Genomic DNA, 18,368 nt, shown 5'->3' on the forward strand with positions numbered 1-18,368 from the left:
CTTAAATGCCAACTTACACAAGCTGGGGATCTTGCCTGCAATATGAATGTGATTTAACATAGCTTATCACAGCTGAATAGCTTTTTACAAGTGCTTGCACTTACAATGAATTTGTCCGATACGGTTCATTTCATTTCAGAGTAGCTATGACATGGTGCTTATGGGAACCTGCTCCCTGTACGCTGAAATTATTTGTAATAGTAAGAAACAATCTATTACTTCTATAGCACTTTGGAGACAACTAATTAGCATTTTTGACTATTAATTTTCTAGCCCACCAGAACACCCCTATGAGGGAAGTTAATATTATCCCCATTTTGCAGGTGGATAAACTGAGGCAGAATGAGTCAGAGGCAGCACTTTGATTGGAATCCAGGAGTTCTAGCATCTTCCCTATCCTCACTCTGTTCTGCCCATCACATTCTTCTGTGAAATTAATGATTAATATCCAGATAGCTGATGCACTTCAAAATCCAACCATTGGGAATTTGATTGAGCTGAGATTGTGGTTTCTCTTTGCATTGGTAAGGAGATGTTGAATGAGACTTTTGTATAAAGTGGCATAATTTAAAATAAATCTTTGTAATCCACTTTGCAGAATTCTATTTTACGCATTATGTATTTATTTTTATTATGATGCCTCTGGCATGGACCAGGACCTGATTGGGCTAGGTGCTGTACAAACACAGAACTAAAAACTGGTCACTGCCCCAAAGATCTTCCAATCTAAGTAACTAAGGCATAAAGTCATTTAAGTTGGTTTCCCTGGTGAAAGCAATAACACATAGGAGCATAGGGTATCATTCTGGAGAAGGAGCAAAAAGCAATGAAAACATTGATTCACTACAAAATTATCAGATTACATCAGCTGGTGGGAAGGTCCACCACTGTAAAGAAGATCAATGTTTGCACTCTTATTCAACACGTTGCTATTTACATTGCTTGTCTTACAGCTCCAAGTTAAAATACGCCCCTTTTGTTTTCCCCATTGTACATTTACACCTTTAGTCTGAAGAATCATAAGCTATTATAGGGCCTGATATGGCAAGTCATGCAATTAACTGGAAAAGGATTCAGGATACTGCAAACAGAGTTATTTATAGGCTCTGAGTCTCTACTGCCTGGTGCAGTTATTCCTATGAAAAGTGGGCGGTAATGTTTCCACTCCCTTTGCATAGGCGTAACTGAGTGCCCAAGGGGCCAGGCAGGGGAGGATCAGTCTCATAGGCTGTACAATTCTCACCAAACCCTTCTGATTAACAAGGCTTCACATACGGTGAAGGGAGGGAAATGCACATGCCATTTTTTTTAATCGTGGCAGGTACCGTTGTGTGAGCAGCTTAGGTTAAAGTACAGGGAAAATCAGCACCCTTTTACTGTATTATTTCACAGATATCTCTTGAAAATGCAATAATATCTGAAGGCAGTTCTCTAAAATCTTTGCATGGAAGTGTATCTTCAGCAATGAAAACCTTTGGATATAATGCCCCAGAAATTCTGCCTTTAAAGTCACAAATTCTCTGTAGTTGCTGCAACAAGTTTTGTGTGTTTGTTTTTCAATGTTATGTCATGAGGTGTCATGTTGTGGGACTATCTATGGGAGTCCATTGGAATTTGTTTCCGGTAGATTTTGTCATTCCTTCTCCAGCAAATAAACTGATTTGGGGGAGGAGGGGAACCACAGTAAACCCCTGAATAAAAACAACTGCAGATGAAGAGGAACGTAACTGGAAAGAGAGGGCCTGATTCTGCTCCCATAGAAGGCAGTGGCAAAACTCCCACTGATTACATTGGGGCAGTTAGCACCAAACACTTTAGACCAGGGGTCGGCAACCTTTCAAAAGTGCTGTGCCAAATCTCAAGGTTTCCCATGCCAGTAATACATTTTAACATTTTTAGAAGGTCTCTTTCTATAAGTATATAATATATAACTAAACTATTGTTGTATGTAAAGTAAATAAGGTTTTTTAAATGTTTAAGAAGCTTCATTTAAAATTTAAATTAAAATGCAGAGCCCCCCTGTCCAGTGCCCGGGACCCAGGCAGTGTGAGTGCCACTGAAAATCAGCTCGAGTGCCGCCTTCAGCACGCGTGCCATAGGTTGCCTATCCCTGCGTTAGACATTGACTTATCCTTTGGGGAAAAGCGGGAGGGAAGGGGTTCTGTTTATTTTAAACAGAGACATTATTGGGGAACAAAGAGAGCAAACTCCACTGCTGCGAACTGTGCAAAATGAGAGGGATGTATTCTCATGTCATCCAAAGATGGCCATCTAGCTACTTTGGCTGAGATCAGAGCTGAATTGGATTCACTGCAATAACGTGCTCCCCTTATTATATGGGAATTTCCCCATGCCAAATATATGCACAGTGCAAACTCCTATGACCACTTCACAGCCACAGGATGGCTCTCATTTAGTTAGGGAAAGTCACATGGAGGCTTATTAGACTGCAAACTCCTTGGGGCAGGGACCATCTTTTTATTCTGTTTTTGTACATCTCCTAGCACAGTGTGTCCATGTCTGAACCTCTTAGTCTCTACTGCAATACAAATATTAAATATTTAATGCACACTATGTATAGATCTAATGTTTGGGAGGGGCAAGTTCTGCATTTGTCTTTCAGGAGTGCAGCTTCTGAGCCTTTCCAGCTGCTCCAAGAGTCAAACTTCTTGAATTAATGTCATTTTATGTTAATGGCATGAAGTTTGTCCAAAGCAAAGGGCTCAGGATGCTTCTCAAGGCCAAAGCAGCAAGAGATCTTTCCTAAAAATGTACTGGGGAGAAACTGGTGACATCAAAGGAAATGTTTTCCAGGAGAGAACTGCTAAAGACCCAGGAAGGGCAGTAAAATACTGGAAATGATGGTCTAGCTAAACAAGCTCCATGGCCATGCATGGCACCTTCTAGAGGGTTTAGTTCATGCTGCGCTGTTCCAGGTTTGATTTTAATACTACTCCAGCCAGTGCTGTTCTCCGACATAGCCTCCTCTGAGGTCGGAGCTCAGTTTATTTCTATCTGAGGTTAATGCCTGAAAATATTCCCCATTTCATAGTCACCACATCCAATTCCAGCTCTTTTACATACAAGCTGATTTGATTGGCAAAACAAAACATAAAAAAGCTGCACTGAACTATATTATACCGTAATTTAGGAAGTCACTCAGGAGGGTGGGGGCTGGTTAGAGACCATCACAGGATATTTTAGAAGGTCTTTTTTGTGACTCACAGCTGCAAGGTAGTGTTCCCCTTTCAGCCTTGTCCACTTTGTCCCCAAATCTATGTCTCCAGCCTGTTATCTCCAAAAAAAAAAATTTCCCAAACGCCCATCCTCCTATATCACAGTGTAACCTGTAGAAACGTTCTCTCCTTTAATGTGTAGATGAAGTTACCCAACTGAAAAAACTATTATGGGCTGAAGAAAATCTGCATTAATATAGTTCATTTTCCCTGCTATGTAAGAAATTGTAATGAGGCTTTTAGTTTTTTAAACGAAGTTGATTTCCTTCCATTGCTACACGCTGAAGCCTAATCTCTCTCTAGGTTTATATCAATGCTGCACTACACTTAGCAAAAATGTTTCCCCCACTTCCAGTCCTACTTGTGATCTAAGCCAGAGGGCAGCCAGCATGTTCTCTTAGGTGGCTTCCATGAAGATTCCGTAGTGCACCTTGTGGGAGTGCTTCACTATCATGCAAGTGAGAATAGCCCCTTTTGTGGGGAATGTCGGAGAACACAATGTCTTAGTCGCCAATATCTATTTAGTAGCTACAGTTCACATCAAGAGGGTAAGAAGCTGTCTGCTATGAGCAACAACGGCGTGTAAGACCATGTGAATGAACCCAGTATTTAAAGGACATGTACTTTCCAGCTGAGCAAAACCCTTCCCATGGATCAACTGATTCCATCAAACTACTGAACATCCATCTTGACACCATGCAAATTCTTACCTTTACCACTGGGCACCAGCAAGCACAGAGGCTGATCGCCATAATGGGTTAACAGCAAGATCCCCTCCTGCACCTACCCCACAAGCAATACCAGGATGATGGGGAAAGCCTTTTGTGACATTTTTTATACTTAGCTGGGAGAAAGGTGCTTTTCTCACTGCCCACAGTTGTCTGCCACTTTGAGTTGCATCAAAGTTAATGTATGGTTTGGTGATAGTGACAGATAATGAAATAATCTTCTTTACCACTTCATTCCCTGTGCTTCCAGATGCCATCAATCCTGCACAAATATGCTAGTTTTCAGTAAACCTCTAATTTTTATGGCCTCACTTTTATTTCTCTATTTTCTTCTGTATCTCTCTCCATTAGTGGGGAGTTACGTGATCCACTTTTGACAATTGGGCTACCTTTCCCCATGTTCCTTTACATTCTGTTTCATGCCCAATAAGGGCCTGAGCCAAACTCCACTGAAGTCAATAGGAATCTTTCCATTGACCTCAGTGGGCTTTGGATCAGGCCCTGAGTGTTTAGATCTTGGTCTTTCTTGGCCTGAACTTCCTATCCTAGTGTTTGTTTAAGGGTTTGATGCTTCAGTATTACTTTTTTTTCCAAGCAAAACTTCCCATTTGAGTCCATAAGACTCTTGCCTGAGTAAGCAAGGAATGAAGCATCAAGCCTTAGCAAGAGAGTAATTTCTCTAAATGTTTTGATATTTGTTCAGCATTTTCCATGACCTTAACCCCACTGCACATCAAGGCCAGTTGCCATGGGATAGAAGCATTATTTACTGGCTGTGTCTGTGTGTGCATCCTTGCCAACTGTCTTCTGATTTCTCCAAGCTTTTTTCTCATTTCAAGCTAAGGGTTTTATTCCTCAAACATGTCACTGACCCCAGAGACTGATCTGACCCAGCGTCTTCCTCAGCTGGAGCTTGAATTTGCATTGTCCCAGACTTGGCTGCACACCCGTGCTGTAAGCAATAGTACCACACACCATGTTGTAAGAGGTATCAGATTTCAGTGTCTCTAACTCAGGCCACATGGGCTGCCCCATCCGCCCCTTCTCTCCACCCACCCCAGAAGGAGTGATTTCTAATGCAGCATAGTGCTTACTGCAATCCAGCATGTGGAAAAACAAAACCAAGTACAAAGTTAAGCTTCTTTTTTGCAGCTAAATGTCTATTTGCTTTTCTACTTCGAGTGCTCTAGCCCGTTCGGCTATATCTACACTCAGGACACTTCTAAAAACATCTCAACTTCACTGATACCAGCTTGACTTCACTGGAATTAGCCATATTGGGGAGCCAGAGCACAGACAGGCCACTGGTGCTTTTTTCTTTTAAGTACCATGCCCTCTAATGCTGCTCAGAGCAGGTCTAACTGCCATAGTACTTAAAGCATCAGTGACAGCAAGTGGCTCACCTAAACTAGGGATTCTCAATATTGCTAATGCTGGTAAAGATAAGCCAATGGTTCCAATGATGGGAACTTTTAAAAATGTCTCCAGTGCAGACCAGGCCGATGGCTCCAAGTTGACTCGTGCTGGAAGGAATCCCATTTAAGTCAATAAGTGTTCTGTTGGGTACCAAATAGGATCACAACAGACCCCATATTTAAACATGGTGACACCAGGAGTATTTCTGCCAGCAATCTGATTCTCAGGAAATGCCCAAACAACCCAGAACACATTTTCGCATTAGCTTTCAAATAGATCAAATATATTTCATATATAAAACATTTTTATTAAAACAAATGTACAACACTTTTTATATACACAACTATGTACAGGAAAATGCTCAGTTACAATTAGTGATATGATGTATTTCCAGATACGTAAGCATAAATCACAAAAGACTTCCCTCCTTTTTGTACTTTGTACTGCTCAGCATAGGCTTATATCTTTTTGTTCTCTAAAGATCTTCTCTACACAGTTCATTGGGTATATACAGTACATGGTAGTCTATGTACTCTATTGCAGTGAACAGCATTAAGGTGGCTGCCTTGAAAGGCACTGCATAAATAAAGTGTTATGCCCATCAGTGCAAAAAAGAATGGATCCCAACGTGTGGCAGCTTTTTCATAATTATTAAATGAAAAACTGGTATACGTCATGCATAATGACAACAAACTAGAATGTCCTATGAGCAGATCGTCTGAATAACTGTAATATGTCAAAGCAAAGCATGTAGCTGATTTTCACATTTTCTCGGATTAAACATATTTACAAAAGTGAGGAATTTGATTTGTCGGTCAAATGTTTGCTGGAGTGATCAAAGGAAAGAGGGTCAATTAGTGCAATTTTTGTTGAATCCAAAAATCTGTTATGATTGTCATCAAGCTCAGCAGTACTTCACCAGGTACGTATCAACCAGGGCTAACATGAATAGGCAAATTTTGCCCTGTGAGCCCTAAGCACTGGATTGGTAAAGGAGAGTAAATGAAACTGTAGATGACCTCCTCCAAAAGCAGTGCTTTTAAGTTAGAATATAAAAGTCATGAGAGAGAAATGGGGATCCTAGCCCAGCTTCTACTGACCTACAGCACCTTTCACTTGTATCCCAACAAAGAGGTCAGGACCCCATTTCACATTAATGTAGGAACAGCTTCACATCGGAAGCAATTTTAAGTTTTATAGGACAATGGCTTAGTCAACCAACTCCAATGCACACAGTTCTGTTAAGGTTTTTTAATAATGGAGTTTCGCTAACTTGATCTCTTCAGTCCCAGAAGCTAAACGGAAAGTAGAGGTTCTTTCTTCTCACACAGTCAGTAACAAACAATGCCTCCCATGAGGAGCGAAGTAAAGCAGTTCACAGTCTGAGGCAGCAAGAGAAGTTTACAAGCTACATGGAATGGCTTGTATACCAGTAGATCGAACTGTGTCCAGCCAAGAGAATTCTAGACTGCTTTTCAGATCAGTACAAAATCTGAACTCTATTTCCCCTAAAACAAACAAAAAACAGAAATGAAAAGAAATTTATTATGTGCGGCAGCAGCAGCAAAATAGTTTATGTACACTAATAATACTATAATGAAATGTAAACATTGTTCTCTGACTAAAATTGACTATATCAGCAAGATTTTTATCTTAAAAATGTTTAAATTTGCTGAAATCCTTATTACAACTTCCATTTTTTTTTTTTAAAACATTCTCACTGGTGATACAGCTAGGTAACTTTAACTCTGGAAACTGACACAGATTAAAAGTAATCTGTAAGGCTAAAATGGAAATTGAGTTAAGCACATATTTCTGTGCTGAATTCCCAATAATCAGGCCAAGGCTGCATATAAATATAACTTTTAAACACCAATCTGGTACATTTTCTAGTACAAATTGTCTTTTAAAAAATCCCCAACAAATGCCTTCAATTTGAAATTAACATGCTGGTCAGAAATCTAAAATAAAATACAGTAATGCATGAACTGCTCTATTCTTTTTGGTTTTTCACCCCACTTAAAGCTATCTTGCATAAAGAGCTTAATCTGCTTCTCCCTCTGCCTCTCATTGTATTCTAAAGTAACTTTGCTTCAGAAATTAAGGGATTTGTACCTGAGGTTGTATCTATTTCAGAATCTTGCTCCTTGTAGCTGAAGTTGCTGCAGATGTTTTGTGTGCCGGGCTCATTGGTAAGATATCCTTTCCCACCCACACTGGTTGCATGCCAGTCTTGTTCAAACAGCTGTAATAGACAAAGGGAAAAGTTTGAAATGTGTGGGCCTTACGACGTTAAAGAGAACAAATAAAACCTTATTGGACAAACAGATCAGCAGCAATAATATTTCCTACATAGGGCTAATGATGCCAGCTGGCATTGCAGTTAAATTTGAGGGCAGATTTCATCATGATGTAGATAACTATGAATACACATCATAAAACAACCTCACAGTTTGCTGGGATTGTCAATTTTCACGCAAGAGAGCTAACACTGGATTAGTATAAGTACTACAGATCAGTACTGAGGACCCCTGTAGGAAAGCTTGCACAAAGCCTACCCACACTATGCTTACTGCTAATAGCCCCTCTCTTTCACAAATGCTAAACTCACTTCCCTCCTTGCTCAAATATGTAAAATTCCTATTAATTTAAGTAGGGATAAGCTAATGCAGAACACATGCCAAGAGAACACCCCAAGAAGGAAGGTGCTTATAAATAATAGTGATTAATGTGTTACGTGCCTTGATGTATAGCTAATTCGATTTAAATGCACCACATTAATTGGGGGTATAGAAGAGATTCTTTCTAGAGTGTAAATGTCTTCTGAGTCTCTGATCCATCACCCAGCTTTTCAATCTTTGTCTCTAAAATGGCACATGTTCTCTCAAAGTGACGATAGAAGAATATTAAGTATTTCCACCTGTGTGTGTTCTCCATATCCTGGCTGTACATAGGATTTTTATTTACAAGTTCTCAGTGCACCTAACTCTGTTTATATGTCTTGTTTTCTCTTCCTCCCTTGAAACAAATAGCAACGTATTCAATATTATTCTGAAAAGAAGCGATCATCTTTTTACCTTGTAAAGTTGCTCTTTCATTTCTTCTGCATCATCATCTGTTACTGTTAGGTTTTATAAAGACATATGGAAAAGAAAAAACATGTTTCTGTTAACTTGGTGTCCTCACTGGCAAAAATCACAGATCAGCTTCCCTGCTTTTCCAGTCAGTTATCACCAGAGACTATTTCATGTTTTCTAGTGACATAATAGCACTGAAACATCTTATAAGCCAGCAGATTCAGGGTCACTTCTGCCACCTCTATGGGTAACAGGAAGCCCTAGGAATTTCTGCAGGATATAGAGGTCACCACTCTAGGAAACTCTGAGCCCCTAGCGTACCCCTCCTCCTGCAGAGATATGACATGGTTTTTGGGGGTAGATCACATCAGAGGAGTGGACAGTTGATCCACAACTAGATGCTTCCATCATTCTCAAGCTTCCCCTGTCTTCTTATAAACCCAGTTACTGTTAGAGGTCATGAACTTCAGTGACAATTGTAGGCTGGCTGTGCATCTGCTCTACAGCCTCCAAGCAGGTTGGGGGAACAAATCTTTCCCCCTGGAGCTCTCAAGTACAAAGCACTGTGCAACAATGCATCAAGATCAGGGATCTCTCCCTTACCCCTGAGAGTGACACTTTTATACCTGGAAATGAGGAGTCTGAGACATGTGATATCCCAGCACTGTTCAGGCAGCTAATGAAAATATTTTTCATCCAAACCTTCAGTCCTTGTGCATGCAAAACTGCCAATGACTTCAGCAGGTGTTTTGCACGTATAAGAGCTGCAACATAAGGCCCCTCAACTTTAACGAACTAAAGCTTTTGTTTTTATAATAAAATTGACTACAGATGAGTAGATCCCATTAATCCTAGAACGCACGCTAGATCTTGCCATTTGTACTTGAAGGGCCTATTGTTTCTTCTGGCCCCCCATGCAGCTGCATGTCCTGCTTCTGCCCCTGAAACCAGCAGTGGTAGGATTATTTCCATCTGGTTGACCTGAGGTTTAAACCAATAAAATACCAACCTTCAGAAGATGAAGCCAAAGGTGACACTTGAAGCTGGTAAAGATCATTTGTGCTGTCAGCCATTGCTATTTCCATTGAACTTCTCCAATCTGTCATTGTGTTCATATCACACGATGAGAGATCTATGGAATACACAGAAAGGAAGAGTTAGAATTTTTAGGAAATGCAAAGGCTTTCTGTTTCAGAATAGCCTCTAGTCCCTCACAGTCCATGCAATAACACATTGTATATATCCCATTATATAGCTGCCCAGGAAAAGCCACTGTTTGCTCTGCTTATGATGCCGAGATCTCATATACTGGGGTTTGGTAAGAGCAGCACATTCTGCTAAGTTTGAAGAACTAAAATTGAATCTCACCTAGGGTGATGGAGGCGTCCTCAATCTCCACTTCCTGTTCTGCATAGCTGTGAACTGTATAACCACTGTGGTCATCTGGTAGACTGCTGCTGTTCTGTGCTTCTACTGCCTCATCCATCCTCTGGTCTTCATATGACTATAAAGACACGTGCATTGAATGAAAGATCTATTAGACCAAGATATGATCTATTTGTTCCCACATGTCAAAATTTCAAAGCAAACCTCTGACTCCTTTAGCTGCTAGAGTTAATACGTACCTTTCTCTTACTCCTGTTTTTTGACTCTCTAGATGACTTTGACTTCCTTTCTGTGAAAGAAAAAACAAGGTGACAGTGAGAAAAAGCCTGCAGCCACTTCTGATGGTTCCAATCTTACATGACCGCAATTGCTCTGTGTAGTGATGCTTTGCGCTGCAAGGGCATGATCATGCTCTGGGAGTTTTGCCATTGATTTCAGTGACAGCAGTGACTGCTGTATTCTTCCCACCCCTAAGGGGAGCGCACTTCTGTGCCCGATGAAGTGATCCCATTAGGGGTATTGTGACAATGAATTAATTTTCAAAAAATTGCTATGAGATCTTGGGATGAAAGGAGCTAAACATTTGAAGTAATATTTAGCAATGTAATAATCCTGCCTATTCACAGCAATACTTTACTTCTATCAAGGAATTTATACTGTACCTGTTCACAAGCAGAACAGGAAACATAAACAGACTATTAACTGCAGTAATGGTCCCCTTAAGGAAAATTATGTTGAGGATAGGCTATAACACACCTACCTTTTTTCTGAAGCTTTGTTAAGGGTGGTAGCATCCTGTAAACTCGGACTGCACTGCAGCCTTTGTTGATACTTTTGTCCTTCACTTCCTCAATATCAGGCAGTGAATTCATGGCACAGCGGAAATTTGCCTTCCAAGTTTTGGGGTCCGGCTCTTTCTCGCCTACCTTGTATCTTCCTATAAATAAGAGATGGTGCGTAAGTATTCAGAGATTCTGCAGAAATCGGTCCCAAAAGAACTAATTTGTGTTCCATTTCAGTCATATAAGGCAGTGATATAGTCACATGGGACGTAGATAGAGCCTAATTCTGCCCTAATCTGTTTATGTGACAGAATTTTAAAACCAGCACGTACCAGTATGGATGGCCCAGCTTCGGAAAAGACAGGCATCTTTATCTATATCCCAGCCATGTTTAGCTGCATGTTTCCATGGGATCTGGAACATCATCTTATCCTGTAGTTAAACAATGCAGTTTTGAATACAGAGAATATAACATACACTCATTTGTGACTAAATATGGACTTAATCCAAGATAACTCAGCCACACCAAGGGAACTCTGCCTTAAGGCTGCCACCAGATCCTAAGGTAGCATTCACTTAGTACCATCTACGTTCTACATCCCATGTAACATTCCCCAAGAGTTCTGAGTTTCACAGAGCTGAATAACAAGATATCATAGCTATGAGGGACAGTGCCAGCCTGAGCCCAGAACTACTTTGGTCTGTTGGTTTCTCTCTGATCCTTACGTTTATCATCAAATTCTTAGGTGTCTTTCTCTGTCTGGAAAGAATCTTTTTAAAAATTAACAATAAGGAACTATGTACATCAAAAGAAAAGTATTTCTTACAGTGCAACATTAATTTAGCTCAGATAGCTCCTTTCATACGCACTTCAAGACACTTTACAGTTTAAAATATTCAATGAGCAAAAAGTCCTGAATCAATGAGGATAAACCTAAATAATCTTATTGTGGGTGAGTTTCATATGGTTGTAATTCTCAGTGAAGTGATGGGCATGCAATACTGAAGTCAATGGTTCAGATGCTCAATATCTCTCAAGATTTGGCCTAAAGTCCCATTCAGTGGTTGAGACTGTAATACTGATTCCTTAACTGAGATAAATGGCTTGACCCAAGTTAGAGGCAGATCTCAGATGTTCTTGGCTCCCAATGTTATGATCTGACTGCTCTCTCAATTTTTTTTCCTTCCTAGTACTTCCCCAATAAAAGTCAGGTCCACTCCATTTATCATGATCAATTATAGCTACCGTTTTCTGATAACAAAAATGCTATTTTATGTCGTGCATGTAAACTCTTTCCATTTTCTTTTAATCTATTGATGTGACCTTGATTTTTTTTATATAACATCAGCTAAGAATACAAGGATGAGGATGATTAAAGATACAAAAGTAATGACCAAGAAACCCACCTTGTTGATCCACACCAATCCTGGTATTTGATTGGAATTAATCTGCAACTCCAGCCATGGCCTCATACGCATTCTTGTTACTGGCATGTTGTCTGTGAAAGGTAAGTAATAAATATAGGTAAGCAAAAGAGTTAAATATGCTGGTAAGCTGGGCATTTTGTAATGACATCCCTCATGCTTACTCTTAACACTCCTCATGGGCAGTCTTTCAACAAAGCCCAAACTCGGTCCAGAATCAATAAACAATTTCTCTTACAAAATCTTGGCAGTTTCTGAATGGCAATTTTTGTTCTAATCTGGCTACATTATCCCTTTCATGGAGAAATAAAATGATAGAATTTGGGAAACTGGATGGCTCTGGAGGTTGGTACTGCGATGCAGAGCTCTTCCCACCTACGATACCTTTCAGAACTCAGCCCTGTAGTGAGAAAGAAGTATGACTGTCAGGTGCTGTTTGGTGGCTTATGTGAAAAGAGTTTGGTCTCAGAGCTTTACCCAGTGAGCAAAATTGCCACATCTCACAAGCTACCAACACCAGGCTGGGTGCAGAACGCAAGAAGTCAAAGGTTCATGGACTCTGAACTCCTCTCTTCGCACCCACAATGTTAGTCACTCTGGGTTGTGGCCAAGGCACACTGGCAAGGCAGTGTGAATTGCTAAGTCCTGTGCTGAACTTGTCCTGTGCCGTACTAAACAATGGGTGTCCGTCTCCAGGGTTATCACGCCCACGCGTCTCATGAACACTAAATTAAAAAAAATTCTTAAAATCTTTGTAAGTGGCTGAGGAAGCGTGTGTGTGTGAAGCGTGAGTATTAGGCTCCAGAGGAATTATAGACTAGCAAAAAAATTCTTTCTGAGGGAGTGTCTTTGTTACTTGTCTTTTCGTTGCCACTTATTTCAGTGCCAAGTTTCCCCTATCATTAATGTTTACCTTTTTTTTAAAAAAAAGTGCAGTAGGTTAGTCTATAAATGGTGCACTTGCTACAAAGTTTTCCTTGCACTAAGATCTACTGGCATAAATATATTTCTTGTCTTGTTTTTTACACGGAAATATCAGCTTTTCCAAAAACAATAGAATTCAGTGTTTTACAAATAATAGACCTTCCTCAACAGCTTCAGTGGGCTGCCAGTGGGGTTAGGCTTACATAACCCAACCTCCCTTTATAATGGGAGAGGAGATCAATTACTTTATCCACGTTAACATGCAGCTTTTCTACTGGGCTCCTTCTTTTCCTGTAACACATTCCTGCCTGTATGGCCTCCATGTGGACATTAGTATTTAGCTTTGGTGCTAGGATAGGCTTAAAGAAGGGCTGCAAAACTTAACTCAAGGAATGATGCTTGGAGTCCTGTTGTAAAACACAGTTAATTAGACAATTTCAAGCTAGTAGTGGTTCTTGACTTTGACTAAAAAAAGACTCAACTGACATTATTTTCAGCTTTATATAGCTCCTTCATACTTAATGACAAGTCTATAAACTGAAACAGGAATGCAATGTTTGTGACTGAGAATAGCATTACTAAACATTTGCAAGCAATCCTGAAAAGCAAATTATATTTATGAGGGATTGTGTCTGATAATAGCATCCAGAGGCCCCAAACCCAATCAGACCCTCTGTACACATACACAGAAAGGCACAGGTCCTGTCACCATATGCTTACTGTTCCTCATGAATGTACTGACACAATAGATTATGCTAACATGAAGAAATGTTATGCAACAATTTTGATTCCTAAGCAGCCAATACACTACGGTTTCTGACGTCCACTCTCACTACCTCACTCTGTTGGGCAAATTCTAATACAGAATGTTATACTTTTCTCCAAGACCCTTGTGTTACTCAGATTCAGATGGGTGAATTAAGCATGCATGCATTCAGCATTTCCTTGCACTGGTAGGTCTAAAATTAGAGCTTTGCCATTAATTTGGCACAGTTTGTGAGTGTTCATTTTACTTACTATTGCTTTTGTGAGACTAAAACGATGCCATCAATTGTGCTAGCGCCAACAGTTTTGTTGTGATTTTTTTTGTTTAAAGTTGTATTTATATGCATATTTATACAACATATATTTTCAAAGTGCAAAATACTTTTCAAAATACATCCCGTGATCTTATATTTCTCTAGCTAATAATTATACACCTGAATTTCACATCCTTAAATGTTAATTTGCAACATGGCTCATCCGAACAAACAATCCTCCAATTCACAAAATCATAAAATACAGCAATCACCTCTTTTGTGGCCAGTTCTGCAAATGCCTGAAGATTTGATTCTTTATTTGTTGGTCCCACAGATCTTTCCCCATAAACCTTGATTATTTTTAGCTTTTCCCAACCTCATCTGCATTCAAATGCTTTAATTCTCTCTGTTGCCTGTGAGCGCTGCTCTCCGGTGTTGAAGCCAAAAGCATGACTTTATTTTCAGCCTTTACTTCCTGTGTATCGGAGAGCAGCAACAGCACCCTTTGTTGTCACACAGTTGCTCGTATTTGTCTTACTCTCTTCCTCCACATCACCTCAGAAAGCAATCTGATGCCCAAGCACAGAATTAGAGGTGCTATTTACTGTGTCTTTGCATTACACATAACTGTACATACACGTCAAAACAACACACCCTTTCCTCCCTAACAAGAAAAATTCTGTCACCAGAATGTGACTGAACCTCTAACGTGCACAGCAGCTTAAGTGTCTGCAAAATCACTAAATTCCTCGTTTTACCAGTTCAGAAGTTGATTTGCAGGGCTACGGCCATTTATTGCATGCTACTTGCCATGCAAGCTTCCAGCGACTGGTCTTTGCTCTCTGTCCCCTGGCTCGCACGACTAAAAATACTAATTGCATCCCTTGCCTTGCCAAGCCTCCGTGCGCAAGTTGCTTTCCTACTATTTCCCTGGTTACAGGACCGAATGCTGTTTGCAAAGTCCTGCCACTCCAGTTCCGAAGTTGTCCTGCCCCGAGTGCTCCCGGCAGGAGGAGGAAGCAGACCTCTGTCTCGGCGGCTGCTAGCTGCACCAGGCGTGACCCACCTTGCTCTCCGGTCCCCAGTGCACAGCCTTGCAAAGGTGCCCAGTCAGCCAGCAGATCCACCTCCCGCGAACGAGCCGCCACTTCTGCAGGCTGCGGAGCGGGGTGGTCTTGGTATATCCTAACGCTAGTCGGGATTCCCCGCTTGCTTGGCCTGAACGTCTCCTGCCGACCAATCAGCATTCGCCCAGAGGCTTGGCTAGGCTCCGCCCTCCGCTCATTGGCTGGCTGGCGAGCATCATTTCGGGGAAATCAGGCTGTTGTAGCACTAGAGGCTGAAGGGGAAGTACGGCTGCCCCTCCCCCGCCCGTCTCCGTGCTGCTCCCAGGGTGTGGGAGTGGAGGGAAGGGGGGAGAAGTGAGAGGCTCCTTAGGAGCCCTCTGAAACTGCCTCCCCACCCACCGTGCACCCATCAGTGTCACAGGAGCAGGTGGCCCCCGGGTCCTGTCCCATTGCAGCTGGGACCCAACCCCTGCCCCTATCCCTGGGGGGCAGACAGGCTCTGGGTCCCACTGTCCCAGTTTCTCTAACTGGTCAGATCCATCCCTGTACTTCTGAGGGGCTTGAAGCCAAATATGGATCTGGGGGCTGTGTGCCGCTGCCAGTTCTGGGCTCCTTTTGCATGGTCTTTGGGGCAGGGATCTTCTCTCTTGCACACCTTTATGCAGTGCAAGATGTGTTGGCATTACTAGTGATACTCTGTTCTCTGGGTGCCTTCCCTCTGAGGACCTCCAAGCGCTACATGAACACTAAAGAACTAAGCCTCATCACCTCTGTGTGTGGCAAGTATTATGTCCATTTTACAGAGAGAGAAATTAAGGCATAAAAGGTTAGATGACTTGTGCAAAGTCAGAGAGGCACAGCTGGAAATCAAGAGAACTTGGCTCCTAGTCCCTTGCTCAGACCATTAGACCAGGTCCCTCTGCATAAAATCTTATATGCTAATATTACCTTTCATTCTAACAGCTCCTAAAGCGTTTAACAGACCGACTAGGATGCTACACACAAAGATTGTTGAATCCACCCCTGAAATATGGCAGTGGGGGTGGCAGGGGAGAGCAGCAGCTTGTCTGAAAGCACATAACAACACTAACAATTTAGAACAGGAAGTGAATGAAAATACTGCATGCAGCTGAAATTGCAAAAAACCCTATTTGGCCAGGATGTCAGAGTTAACATTCCAAACTCTTGCAAAAAGGATTGTGGGACTATAACCAACTGGGAAGGATTGATGCTGTTTTAACATCTCATTGAAAAGACTGCCCCTTAACACCATTCTAGAGCATCAATTTAGTACAAACTAGAAAGAAAGACTCACCAATAACACAGTTCATGAGTCCTAAGGTGGACCTTGCAACCATGAATATATTTAGTCAATGTTAGAGTTACGTAAGAAAGTATGTAGCAGCACCTGGAATAAAAAGCAGCTATGATGACCAGTGGAAACCAAGCCAGAGGAAAATAGCAGGAAAAAGGAATATGTGGGGAATGTTCCTGATTTCCTTTTTTCTTTTTAAACTTTTTTGTAGCATGTAGTGATAGTTAAGAGCCTGTTTGCTCAGTTTTTTGAGTCAAAGTAAGGTGAAGTTACTGGTATGTCTTTAAAATGACAATCCATCTCAGTAAGGGGCTGATCCTGCACTAACTGAGAACTCAAAACCTAGCAGTGTTGAATGTTCAGGGAATGCACATTGGGTCTAAAAGAAGCAGGTATGGGCCTCTCTGAATGCAGGCACCAAACAAGTCTCTGTGTACACTATAAAAATAATTAAATCAGGGGAGCTGCTGATAACATAGTCCCCATCTGGTTTCACTGTGGTGAAAAGTGGTAGTGTAGACAAAACTTGACCATGCCCTGTGACCAGCTTAAAAACCTGGACAATCTTAACTGGGTCCTTTTAATTTGGTTATTGTTGTAGCATAGATGGAATCTTACTTTGGTGTGTCTGTTCATAGAACTCTTAGTTGAGATCTGGTCTCAGTCTCTCACGCCCATAGGGGTATAGAACATTGCTTAATTCTCCACTGAGTCCCAAGACATTTTTTACTTCCACAGCATCCATCTGCCAGGCGATACGTACAGTTGCTTGTAGCAGCAATTTTAAAATTCATCCTATGTACCTGACCTCCAAAGCTATCACTATGGAGGAGGAGGGACTGGGAGACAAGGACACTTTGCAAACACTGGGAAGGAAAGCATCCCCCGGTCTCTCCAGCTTCGGCAGTGTGTCAGGGACGTGTTGCTTTGAAATAACTATCCTAAAGAAAGAAAGGTAACCATTTCTTCTCCTCCTGTATGCCTCTGGGCAGGCACATGGGAGGTGAGGGCTTGATTCACACCACAGAAGTCAACAGAGAGACTCCCATTTATTTTGAGAGAGTTTGATTGGTCCCTGAGAGCAGAACTGGGTACGCTGTTTTTACCGATGACTTGATTCTAGCAGAGAGTGAGGTCATTTTGAAATGTCATTAGTCATTTCATGCTAGCATTTTAATGGTCCCCAAGTAAGGTATGAAGCTCACATCTAAGAGGAAGGTAGGTTTGGGACTTTTTGCAAATCTAGGTTAACAGCATCTGCCTGCTGTTTTCATGATGAAAAACACAAGCATACTCTAAAAAAGTAAAGCTTAGATTCTAAAGAAAGAAGCAAAAATCAGAAATCTCTCAATATTTCTTAATTTTTCAGTCTATAATTTTATTAGTATATATTGTTAAACATTTTTGCTATGATAGGACCTTCATGTCAGCCAGGTCAGAGCCTGTTGTGCAAGGTGCTGCACAAACACACAGAAAATGACGGTCCCTGCTCCAACGAGCTTACAGTCTAAAAGACCAGACCTAACCGGTAGATGAGACAAATAAGCAGGTCAGTATGGAGACAGGGAGACAAGGCAGCAAAAATGAGACTGTATGTGCAATTCTTGCCCAATCAGGGGCAACAAACACATTTTCCACTTCCAGACAATGAGCTACAATTGATCTGAAATGCTGTAACATTCAATTCTAAAGGTGACCTGCAAAGGAGGAGGAAGTTTATTTACCTTTTTTCACTGACTTTTGTTATGTAAAGCTAGACAGAAAGATTTGTTTGTTTTATTTTAAAGCCCTGTTTTCTGCTTGCTTGTAAACTTTAGAAGTACCAGAATGTGGAGTATGACCTTCTCTGGCTGTGTTGGAGGTCTTGAGAGAGAGAGAGATCATGAGTTTTAGGTATATAGGAATTGACATTCTAGATTAGGACTGTATCCTATCACCACTGATAATGGCCAATACCATCTACTTGGTTACAAGAGGAGGTTACAAGAAACCT

General features: G+C 41.2%; 1 protein-coding gene across 2 annotated transcripts; it reads right to left on the reverse strand.

Moving 5' to 3' along the window:
- Nucleotides 1-5,666: 5,666 nt before the first annotated feature.
- Nucleotides 5,667-15,192, reverse strand: IRF1 (interferon regulatory factor 1). 2 transcript variants are annotated; one of them, XM_050962798.1, is made up of 10 exons: nt 15,060-15,192; nt 12,033-12,124; nt 10,958-11,057; nt 10,604-10,780; nt 10,083-10,132; nt 9,826-9,961; nt 9,467-9,589; nt 8,458-8,501; nt 7,496-7,625; nt 5,667-6,888 (listed from the first exon to the last, which is right to left on the reverse strand). In XM_050962798.1, exons 2-10 carry the CDS (start codon nt 12,117-12,119, stop codon nt 6,782-6,784), a joined length of 954 nt encoding a protein of 317 aa, XP_050818755.1. In that variant the 5' UTR covers nt 12,120-12,124; nt 15,060-15,192; the 3' UTR covers nt 5,667-6,781. The 2 variants fall into 2 exon arrangements, with proteins under 2 accessions (XP_050818755.1, XP_050818756.1); XM_050962799.1 differs by lacking the exon at nt 15,060-15,192 and adding an exon at nt 14,266-15,012.
- Between the last annotated feature and the right edge of the window lie 3,176 nt (nt 15,193-18,368).

This window comes from Gopherus flavomarginatus, chromosome 7 (genome assembly GCF_025201925.1).
Source record: "Gopherus flavomarginatus isolate rGopFla2 chromosome 7, rGopFla2.mat.asm, whole genome shotgun sequence".
Taxonomy (NCBI): domain Eukaryota; kingdom Metazoa; phylum Chordata; order Testudines; family Testudinidae; genus Gopherus; species Gopherus flavomarginatus.

Bases quoted from the DNA above. Each gene is read 5' to 3' on its own strand.
- IRF1 (XM_050962798.1), bottom strand. From the start codon at position 12,119: ATGCCAGTAACAAGAATGCGTATGAGGCCATGGCTGGAGTTGCAGATT. The intron at 10,781-10,957 runs GTACGTGCTGGT...TCTTATTTATAG, and splicing joins AAGCTGGGCCATCCATACTG to GAAGATACAAGGTAGGCGAG. The intron at 8,502-9,466 runs GTTGGTATTTTA...AAAACCTAACAG, and splicing joins TTTGGCTTCATCTTCTGAAG to TAACAGATGATGATGCAGAA.